The sequence below is a fragment of the Otolemur garnettii genome, unplaced genomic scaffold (genome assembly GCF_000181295.1).
Source record: "Otolemur garnettii isolate 467f Iridium unplaced genomic scaffold, OtoGar3 scaffold00144, whole genome shotgun sequence".
Taxonomy (NCBI): Eukaryota; Metazoa; Chordata; class Mammalia; order Primates; family Galagidae; genus Otolemur; species Otolemur garnettii.
The window spans coordinates 4,173,924-4,185,528 of NW_003852539.1; the positions used below are offsets into that span (position 1 = coordinate 4,173,924).

Here is an 11,605-nt window from a genome sequence, read left to right on the forward strand (position 1 = left end):
GTCATTATCACTGTTGCTAATCTGATCAGTAACATCCAAGGTGGTAAACTGCACTCAGAAATTGGGGAGTGGCACAGAAGATAAACTGGAGAGACTGGAAGGAGGTCTGTGGGCAGCCCTGTCCCAGGTGCTTCAGATGAGATGAGTCAGAGCCAGCCCCCTGTCCTGAAGGATCAGGGCAAACAGGTGCAGGAGTCGGAGTGTGATGGACTGAGAAGACAGGTCACAACACAGTGCTGCACATCACTGCCCACGTGCTCATCTGTTGCTAGAGTCTAAAGTGGCTAGAGCTACCTGCCCACTGCACATGCCCAGACAGAAAGCAGACACGCGACCTTCAGAAGGGAAGGAGAGTGTTTTGTGGACCATTTTGGGGTTTTTTGTATGTGTGGCAGTTTTAAGTTAATAATTTTTAAAATGAGTACTTTTTTCTTTTTCTTTTTTTTGAGACAGGGTCTTGCTCTGTTGCCTGGGCAACAGTCCTCATTGTCCACTGCAGCCTTGAACTTGTGGGCTCAAGTGGTATTCCTGCCTTAGCCTTCTGAGTAGCTGGGACTACAGGAGTAGTCACGCCTGCTAAATTTTTATTTATTTATTTATTTATTTATTTTTATTATTTTATTTGTTTGAGACAGAGTCTCATTCAGTTGGCTGGGGTTGAGTGCTATGGCATCACAGCTCACAGAAATCTTAGACTCTTGGGTTCAAGTGATCCTCTTGTCTCAGCCTCCTGAGTAGCTGGGATGATAGATATGTACCATTATACTTGGCTAATTTTTCTATTTTTAATAAAAAAAATCTTGCTTTTGCTCAGGCTGGTCTCAAACTCCTGAGCTCAAGTAATCTACTCACCTTGGCCTCCCAGAGTGCCAGGATTACAGGTGTGAGCCACCACATCCAGCCATGAACTTACATTTTAAATGCTTTATTATTTGCAGTTTATAGCAGCTGATCTTAAATTCATACTGTAGTTTCATCAATTTTGAGAAAAAAATCAATATTTAAGAACAATGAATAAAATAGCTATGTCTATGAACTTAATGTCTGAACGTGGGGGTAGAGGTTGGACGGGTGAATGGGGAGTAGAGATGCAGGAGAGGAAAGAAGGCTTTATTTTCAGAATAGTTGCTGGGGAAAAAAAGGAGAAGTCTCTTCTTCAGCTTACTGAATATAACCTATTGCAATGTGAAAACTTGTGCAGTGAGTTTCGTTTGAAAATAAATTGAGTGTGGGCAGTGCCTGTGGCTCAGGGGTAGGGTGCTGGCCTCATTTATCGAGGGTGGCAGGTTCAAATCCAGCCCCGGCCAAACTGCAACAAAAATATAGCTGGGCGTTGTGGCGGGCGCCTGTAGTCCCAGCTACTTGGGAGGCTGCGACAATAGAATCGCTTAAGCCCAGGAGTTGGAGGTTGCTGTGAGCTGTGAAGCCACAGCGCTCTACCGAGGGTGATTAAGTGAGACTCTGTCTCTAAAAAAAACCGAAAAAAACAAAAAGAGGATCATAATTCTTTGTAAGCAGCATTTTAATACCAAAGGGGAACAGAACCTAAAAGTTAATTTTTTAAACATCTATGTTTTGTTTTCAAATTAATCATTTTTGTATGTAAGAAATATTTTCATGTGTAAGAAGTTAGATCTATATATTTTTTTTATATATATATGTACACATACAAATGTGGAATTATGCAAAGAAAGAAAAAGATTTCTCTTCAAAGATACAGACTATAGTTAAATACTACAGAAGCTCTTTTAGAGGGTAAGAATCAAACAGAGAACCCTTGCCTATAAAATACTGTTTCAACTATCTGATTTAAAAAGAAAATCTGAGTATACATTTAAATTATAACCCATAACTTATCAGAGTCAGCTCAAAATATAGTAGTGTTCTCTTGTGGTTTTAGGTCTGGATCTTGCTATATAAATTAGATATAAAATGATGTGATATAAAATGCTTTTAACTGGAAAATATCTCCTTAAATTGAAAATTAAGGTCCTTTTTCCCCAAGCTGAACAGAAACCCATCTTGTCTGGTTCTGTAGTAGTCCCATCTACTTATACAAACAAAAGCTTGCTGGAAGATCAAGTTTTATATGCATTTTATTTTATCATTAAAGAATAAAACGCTTCCATTTTAACCTATAATTTAATTTTATAAAGAGTGTACTATGTGCCTCTGTGCTCCTTCTAAGAGAATTGATCAACTTCAGTCAATAAAAAATATTTTTAATAATTAAAAAAAGAAAATAAATTGAATTTGATCTGATTCCTAGTAACTTGCAGTGTGAAAGTAGGCCTAGACTCAGCTCTATCCCTCCCATCTACTCATCCATCCAGTTATGATGGACACATCATAGCCCCTAATAATGATTATGGAGCGTTTACTGTGTGCCATGTAGTCTTAGAAGTGCTTTACACACATTATCTCACATAATCTTCCCAGCAGTGCTGTGGGGTAAGTGGTATTATTATCCCTTCCTTAAAATGGAATCTGAGGGTTTCTCAATGAATTAAGCATAGAATTCCATATGCCCCAAAGAATAGAAAATAGATGTTCAAACAAAAACTTGTATGGGGATATTTACAGAAACTCATTCACAATAGACATAAGGGAGAAACAACCCAAATGTCCATCGTACCTATGCCACTCAATATTATTGGAATATATATGCAAGCCAATATTATTCAGCTATAATAAGGAAAGAGATTCTCACCCTTGTCACAACATGGACAAAACTTGAATGAAAGAAGCCAGGCACAAAAGGCCACACATTGTATGGAACATACATACATATTATATCACTCCATTTATGTGAATATCCAGAACAGGTAAATCCATAGAGACAGAAAGGAGATGGGCGGTTCTCCAGGGGCTGGGGTGAGCTGCGTGGCAGGGAGGGGATGGAGATAGCTGCTTAATGGGTTTGGGGTTTTGGTCTGTGGTGAAGAAAACAGTTTTGGAACTAGATAGTGGTGATGGTTGCACAATATTGTAAATGTACTCAATGCTACTGAATGGTACAGTTTAAATGGTTAAAATGGTAGATTTCACATTAATGTTCACCACAACTTAGGGAATATGTAATTTGAGGCTTGGAGAATTTAAGTAACTTACCAAGGCTACCTTACAGCTGATATGAGGTAGAGCTATTTTTTCTTTTTTCAGACAAAGTCTCACTCTGTCCCCCTGGGTAGAGTACCCTGGTAACCTCAAACTCTTGGGTTTGAGAAATGCTCTTCCCTCAGCCTCCCAATTAGCTGGGAGTAAAGAGGAGTACTATTATGCTTGCCTAGTTTTTCTATTTTCAGTAGAGACAGGATCTTGCCCTTACTCAGGCTGGTCTCCAACTCCTGAGCTCAGGCAATCCACCTACCTTGGCCTCCCAGAGTGCTAGGATTACAGGTGTGAGCCACCACCCCTGGCCTAGAGCTGTGTTTTATCCAAGTCATCTGGCTCCACAGTTCATGCTTCTTAAAATAACTACAGTGAGAACTTTATTTTTGACCATTTAGGAGCTTTTTTTTTTTTGAGACAGGGTCTCACTTTGTTGCCCCTGGTAGAATGCTGTGGTATCACGGCTCACAGCAACCTCAAACAGGTGCCCGCCACAATACCAGGCTATTTTTTCTATTTTAGCAGAGACAGGGGTCTCACTTTTGCTCAAGCTGGTCTTGAACTCGTGAGCTCAAGCAATCCACCTGTCTCGGCCTTCCAGAGTGTTAGGATTACAGGTGTGAGCCACAGCGCCCTGCTTCAGTTACCTTCTATTAACACACAGGAAAGGCCTGGGAAACCAACAGTTGTGCCAGATGGGCCAGGAAATACCATGGCCTGGAGATCATAGGGTCACCTGTCTACTGGCATTCATGTCCCTTTCAGGTGGAGGGAGGACCCAGGACAATTGCTGCTGCTCGTGATCTGGAGATGGAGGGTATGAATCTGAATATGGGGAGAGAGAGGGAAGAAGAAGAGGAAACGAGAGAGGACTGGAGAAGTAAAGATTCTGCCAAGAATAAGAAGGTCCACAGGATTGTCTCCAAATGGATGCTGCCCGAGGAGTCCCGCATAACATACTTGGAGAGAGCTAACTGCTGCCCCCCACCCGTGTTCATCATCTCCATCAGCCTGGCTGAAGTGAGTACAGTTAGTGGTGGGCACTGGTGAGTGTGGTACTGGGGGGTTGCAAATAAACTAGGGGTTAGATCTAGGTAGAGAAGAGACTAGGAACACGAAAGAAGCGAGCGCAGTGGGGACAGGGCAGGCCATATACCGACGTCTACCTCAGCCTTCTCCAGAGCCACCTCCACAGGCTGTTCTTGTGCCCCTGGTCACTCTCAACCAAGGGTTGAGTTTCATTTATCAGACAAACCTCCTGCCCAACAGTGGCTGTGGTTTTAGTGGCTTCCTTTCATTTTAGCTGGTGGGATCTTTTAAAAGCCAAATAATCTTGGGGTGACAAATGGGCTTTATCTCAGGAACCAACTTAGGCTGGTTGGGAAGGTCTGCCTAGGGCCGTATGTTAGCAGAGTTAAAGGCGGCCTCTGAATGTCAGTGTGAAAGAAAGGGGATCCTTGCGTGCTTTGGGCAGCCCGTGGTGTGTTTTCAGACTCTGATCCAGTCAGCCTTCCAGAAGGGAACGCAGGGCTCTGAGAGGGAAGGTGACTTGCCCAAGGTCACATCTTAGTGACTGGGCCAGGACGGAGTTCCTCCTAAGCTTATGACATTCAGACTTTTTTTCCATATTGGGTGTCTCACGAGGGGACTGGCAGAGCATGGCTGCCTGTGTGGTGTGACGCTGGGGCATGGGGAAGTCCCTAATTAATCTTCTTAATTTCCATTCATCCCTCGGCCTCCTTATCAGGAATTGTATTAGTTGGGTTTCTCCAGAGAAAGAGCATCGATAGGGCCTGTGTGAGGGATTGGGGGAGAAATAGAGATATTAAGGTTTATTTTATATTAAGATATTGAGGAATTGGTTCAAACAATTATGGAGGCTTGGCAAGTCCAAAACCTGTAGGGCAGCAGGCTGGAGGCCCAGGGAAGAGTTGCAGTTTGAGTCCGAAGGCATTCTGCTGGCAGAATTCCCTTTTCCTAATGGAGGACGGTCTTTTTTCGCGTAAGGCCTTCAACTGATTAGATGAGGCTCACCTACATTATGGAGAGAAATCTGGTTTACTTACGTCTACTGATTTAAATACCAATCTCATCTAAAAATACCCTCATAGAAACATCTAGAATAATGTTGAACAAATTCCTGGGTACCATAGTTGCCACATGAAATTAACCTGTCACAGGACCAAGCCTCTTAGGGCTCAGATAAGAGGTATAAGCATACTAGGAGATGCTTTTGTCAAGGCCTTTTTGATAGAAAAAAACATAATTTTTTTTTGGTTGTTGTTTGTTTGTTTGTTTTGAGACAGTCTCACTGTGTCACCTTCAGTAGAGTAACATGGCATCACAGCCCACAGCAACCTCCAACTCTTAGGCTTAAGTGATTCTCTGCCTCAGCCTCTTAAGTAGGCGGAACTATAGGCGCCCACCACAATGCCCGGCTATTTTTTGTTTGTTTGTAGTTGTCACTGTTGTTTAGCAGGCCTGGGCCAGCTTCAAACCCGCCAGCCTTCGTGTACGTGGCCGGCACCTTAAATACTGAGCTACAGGCACTGAGCCTGTTTTTGTTTTTGAGACAGAGTCTCACTCTATTGCCTTGAGTAGAGTGCTGTGGCATCATTATCACTCACGGCATCCTCAAACTCCTGGACTCAAGTGGTCCTCTTGCCTCAGCCTCCTGAGTAGCTGGGACTACAGATGCTCACAATGATGCCCAGTTAGTTTTTCTATTTTCAATAGAGACAAGGTCTTGCTCTTGCTCAGGCTGGTCTTGAACTCCTGAACTCAAACAATCCACCCGCCTTGGCCTCCTAGAATGTTAGGATTGCAGGAGTGAGCAACCATGCCCAGCCAGAAACGTAGTTCTAAATTTTCTCAAGGGATTTTATCGTAAGATCATCTGCAAACTGGAAAGTCATCAGGATCTAGATTATTCCTGCTTCTCTCTTATACCCTTTTAGCCTGTGGGTGGACTGGTGTGCCCTTGTTCCAACCAACTCTATATGTGTGTGTGGACTGGAGAAGGATGGGATAAGGTCACATGGCACAAACCATGACTGCCCAGACAGTGAGGGCTATGGAGAGGACAGTTTTCCAAAGAAGGGTTGTGGAGCAGGTGCTGAGATATCTGCCTCTCACAGAAAGACTGATTTACTTATTATATTTTTCTTAAATGAACTTTTTATTTGGGAATAATTTTAGCATTATAGAAAAGTTGCAGAGATAGCACAGAGAATTCTTGTATATCCTTCCTTCGTCCAATTTCCCCTATTGTTAGTACTGAACATTCCCATAGTTAGTTGTCAAAAACGGGAAACCCGTATTGGCATATTACTACTAATTAAACTCCAGACTTTATTTGGAGTTTACCAGTTTCTCCATTAATGTCTTTTCTCAGTTTCTTTTTTCTTTCCTTTCCTTTCCTTGAGACAGAGTCTTAGTTTGTTGCCCTTGGTAGAGTGCTGTGGTGTCATAGCTCACAGCAACCTCTAACTCTTGATTCTCTTGCCTTGGTCTCCCAAGTAGCTGGGACTACAGGGGCTGGCTACAATGCCTGGCTTTTTTTTTTTTTTTAGACATGAGGTCTCAGTCTGGTTCAGGTTGGTCTTGAACCTATGAGCTCAGGCAGTCCACCTGCCTCGGCCTCCCAGAGTACTAGGATTACAGGCATGAGCCACCTCTGCAGCCCTTTTTCAGTTTCTCTGGTACCCTCCAATCCAGGGTATTACACTGCACTTGGCCTTAGCTGTTGTGTCTCCTGGGCTCCTGTGATCTGTGACAGTTTCTCAGTTTTTCTTTTTCATGACTTTGATAGTCTTGAGGAAGACTAACCAGACATCCCATAGACTGTCCCCTGGTCTGGGATTTGTCTGATTTTTTTTTTTTTCATGACTAGCCCAGAGTCATGGGTTTGGGGGAAGAATCCCACAGGGGTGAAGGGCCCTTCCCGTCACATCACATCAGGGAGGAGAGGACATGGCATGACATCGCTGGGACATTGCTCTTCATCGCTTGGTTGAGGCAGTACTTGCAGGTCTCTTTCATTGTCAAGTTACTACTTTTTCCTTTCCTTACTCTACTCTTTGGAAGCCAGTGTTGACTTACTTTCATATTAAGTCAGAAATGAAAGATCAAATGGTGGGATGGGCAGATGAGGGCAGTGGGTATTTAACAGGGGGAGGGTGATAAGGAACATCATGCCAGGGAGGGGAGTGTCTAAGACCAGGGGAAGGGGAGTTCAGGGAGAATCTTCTCTACAATGTGGCTTAGTGCTGCTCCTAACCATCGGGGGAAGTGGGAAGGGACCATAGTGGGGGAAGAGACTACAGCAGGGAAGGTGGAGAATTTAATTCCTGTCATCTTCTGAGCCCGTGCTATGGTGTGAGCCACTTGAGAGTGTAACCATTTGGAACAAAGCCACTGCCCATGGGCTAGAGTGGGGCCACTCTCTGGAGAAGGTATTGTTAACATTCATGTCCACTCCTCCCTGCCAGCTGGCAGTGTTTATCTATTATGCTGTGTGGAAGCCTCAGAAGCAGTGGATCACCTTGGACAGTGGCATCCTGGACAGTCCCTTTATCTACTGTCCTGACAAGAGGGAGGAAGTCTGGAGGTTTATCTCGTACATGCTGGTACATGCCGGGTAAGGAATGACACTTGAGTCACCCATGTCAGAGGTGATTATAAGTCACTGTAACCTTTAACTTGTTTGGTGCTTTGTGATTGCTCAGGCTCTTTCATGTCCATCAATGTTTGAGCACCATGGCAACCTTATGAGGCTGGTATTACTCCTGCTGTGTTAGTGACACTTCCTCCTTCCTTAGCTTAGTCACAAAGCTAAGTTGCAGAGCTAGGACCTCAACCCACCAGTGCTAACTCTAAGGCCAGTGTACTTTCCCTTGCATTCTACACATAACTGCCTAATATTTGGTATTTATATAGATATATTAATGAGAAGAGACCCAGCCACCACCAAACCAAAAGTATGTTTCCCTAGTTATCTGATGTTGCTCAATGTTCCCTTTGGGTTATGAAACAGTAGAGCTGAATCAGCAGTCCCCTCCCCCCAGTCACACAGTTAAATTAATTTATGAACATATTAATGAGTAGGTAACACTTATCCATCTGGAATAATACTGGCAATAGAGATAGTTTTGCTCATAGTTTTGAAAATACTGATAGCCTTTCTTTTTCTTTCTCTCTCTCTTTCTTTCTTTTGACAGTCTCTATTGCTTGGACTAGAGACTAGAGTGTAGTGGCATCATCATAGCTCATGAAGTTGCAAACTTCAACTCCTGGCTCAAGTGAGCCTCCTGCCTCGACCTCCCAAGTAGCTGGGACTACAAGTGCAAGCTACCACACCTGATTAATTATTCTATTTTTTTGTACAGACAAGGTCTTGCTCTTGCTCAGGCTCATCTCAGATTCCTGACCTCAAATGATCGTCCCACTACCCAAACCCCCAAGAATCATCCTGTACAATCCTATGACATCACTGGGACCCTCCTCTTCAGCGCTTGGTTAAGGCAGTGTTTACCAGGTCTCTTTCATTGTCCTCTGGGGAGGCCAAGGATTACAAGCTTGAGCCACTTCCCCGCCTAAATGCTGATGGCCTTTCAGGACCTCACTGAGCATCTGTGACCCACAATGCCTACTGCAGGTAGTGAGCAGCTCACTGCTGGCCCCACCTCTCTGGTGAGCACTTGTGGTTTTAGCTGAGGCCGACATTGTCTGCATAATCTACTCAGTTGTAGACTTGAAAGGATGACTCTTTTGGCCATTGGCTAAATAGGCATTCCTGGTGGGACACACAGCTCAGAGACTTGATAAGTCAGGGACAAAATCGCCAGCTGCTCAGTTTCTATAGAGACTTCCACGCTTTGGTATTCCATTTAACAGGTATGCTCTGAGCAAACATGGCTCCTGCATACAAGGACTTTAAATTATCAGGAGGAATAGTCAGTAAAATACTAAGGTCCGGCAGTATAGTATTATAGCACACAGTAGTTACTTAACCTGTTTGTGCCTGAGCTTCCTCCTCTATAAAATGGAGTGGTAATACCCACCTCAAAAGCTTGTTGTGATTAAACGAGACTTTTATTTTCATAATACTTCACACATAATGCTTCCTGAAAAAGAATTTGCAATTGGTGTGTGACATGCTGTAGGTGGGGTTATAGAAGTTAGGAATGCTCTTGGATACAAGTATCAAAAAAAAAAAAAAAATCTAACAGGGGCTTAAATGAAGGTTATTTAAGAGGTTATTTTTTTCCCCTGTAGGAATCTGAGAGGTAGGGGGTTGGTTCATCTGATTCTGCAGAGATGCTTGTGGAGGTTAACCAAGCCAGGACTCTTGCTCCTGTGCTGGCATCTCTGCTGTTCCCTGGGCCTTTCTCTCATGGTTGCAAGTTGGCTGCTGTAACTCTGCATTCAAAGCAAAAAGAAGGGGAAGAGGTGGTCCTGGGTATTGCTAAATCCATCTCTTTTGTCAAGATAGAAGCTCTCTTATAAGTCTTCTGAAAGTGCTCTTATTTGCATCTGACTGGCCAGAACTTTGTGCCATGGCTATCCCTGGCTCAGAGGGGTCAGGAAAGACAACAGTAGTGCTTCCTGCCTCACTAGAGGAGGGAGATGAGGGATCAGGGAAACAGGTGCTGGACTAGAATAGTGACATAGACAGAGGGAAAGAGCAGCGTGCAGATGGAGTCATGGACGACTTAGATTCAAGTTGGACTTTGAAGGGTGGATACAATTTGGATGGGAACAATTAGTATTTCTATTTGGAGTATATGACAGGATCTCATCTTCGTGGCACTTCTAGTCTTGCCGTTGACAGCAGAAAGGATTGTATAGGATGATTCTTGGGGGTTTTGGTCATATGGTCACCTAGTCCTCAAGGTGTTTTCAGAGGTCAGGATGGCTTTCTTTGACCTTCTTATTTAAATTCAGGAGAAGGTATTTTTAATTTTCTTTATGTGTGAGGTCTCCAAAACACTAGTATCACTGTCCTTACTAGACTACTCTGCACTGAATTACATATTACTTCTCATATGTCTTTGAAGCTGCCTTGGACAGTGATAGTCATGGCTGGGTATATATACTGCCTTAAAGGTAAGTAAGTAATCTGTTCCGCAGGGTATGCCCAGAGGGCCTCTTTGATGATCTGCTGGGTATTTGTTAAGCCAAAACACAATCCTTAAAACCAATATGAAAGCCGCCATGCTGTGGAAGATCCAACACCTGTTTTGTTTTTAAAGTTTCTTGTTTGACCTGAAATTTTCTCAAAAAAAAAAGGAGGGGGGCAGCACCTGTGGCTCAAAGGAGTAGGGCCCTGGCCCCATATGCCAGAGGTGGCAGGTTCAAACCCAGCCCCGGCCAAAAACTGCCAAAAAAAAAGGCATTATGCTATAATAGAAACTAAATTAAGGATTAGTGTAAAGTGAACATTTTTCAAATTATGTTCAGAGATTCTGCAGAGATGCTTGTGGAGTTTGATAAGCAAGATGACACAAATTTCATTTAAAATTTAAAAGCTACAATTAAAACACCTGTACTCAAGTATGTTACATACCTATTTGTAGTACTTGGGAGATACCAACTTTAACTGGTGTTAATATGTAAACTTTTTTTTTTTTTTTGAGACAGAGCCTCAAGCTGTCCCCCTGGGTAGAGTGCTGTGGCAACACAGCTCACAGCAACCTCTAACTCCTGGGCTCAAGTGAGTCTCCTGCCTCTGCCTCCCAAGTAGCTGGGACCACAGGCACCCGCCACAACGCCTGGCTATATTTTGGTTGCAGCCATCATTGTTTGGCAGGCCCAGGCTGGATTTGAATCCGCTGGCTCAGGTGTATGTGGCTGATGCCTTAGCCACTTGAGCCACAGGCGCCGAGCCAATATGTAAACTTTTTAATGTAGAACTGAGAATTAAGTTTCTCTTGCTATCTCTGTTTTATTAAAGAATATCCTAGGGCGCTGGCCCCATATGCCAGAGATGGCAGGTTCAAATCCAGCCCAGGCCAAATACTGCAGAAAAAAAAAAAAAGAATATCCTGGCTTGGTGTTTGTAGGGTGCCGGCCACATACACTGAGGCTGACAGGTTCGAGCCCAGCCTGGGCCTGCCAAATGACAATGACAACTGCAACTAAAAAATAGCTGGGCGTTGTGGTGGGTGTTGAGGCTGAGGCAAGAGAATCACTTAAGCCCAAGAGTTTGAAAGTTGCTGGGAGTTGTGATGCCATGGCACTCTAACCAGGGTGACATAGTGAGTGAGACTGTCTCAAAAAAAACATATACAGGCTCGGCGCCTGTGGCTCAAGCGGCTAAGGCGTCAGCCACATACACCTAAGGTGGTGGGTTCGAATCCAGCCTGGACCCGCCAAACAACAATAATGGCTGCAATCAAAAAATAGCCGGGCGTTGTGGCGGGCGCCTGTGGTCCCAGCTACTAGGGAGGCTGAGGCAGGAGACTCGCTTGAGCCCAAGAGTTGGAGGTTGCTG

At 43.9% G+C, this 11,605-nt stretch overlaps 1 protein-coding gene across 1 annotated transcript in view; it reads left to right on the plus strand.

Annotated features, from left to right (window-relative positions):
• RHBDL2 (rhomboid like 2) overlaps positions 1 to 11,605 on the plus strand; it is a 45,402-nt gene that overhangs the window by 6,717 nt on the left and 27,080 nt on the right. Inside the window, exons 3-4 of the mRNA XM_012810869.1 lie at positions 3,770 to 4,131; positions 7,602 to 7,750. Coding sequence (XP_012666323.1) covers positions 3,770 to 4,131; positions 7,602 to 7,750 — 511 coding nt within the window. The remainder of the gene's footprint in view (positions 1 to 3,769; positions 4,132 to 7,601; positions 7,751 to 11,605) is intronic.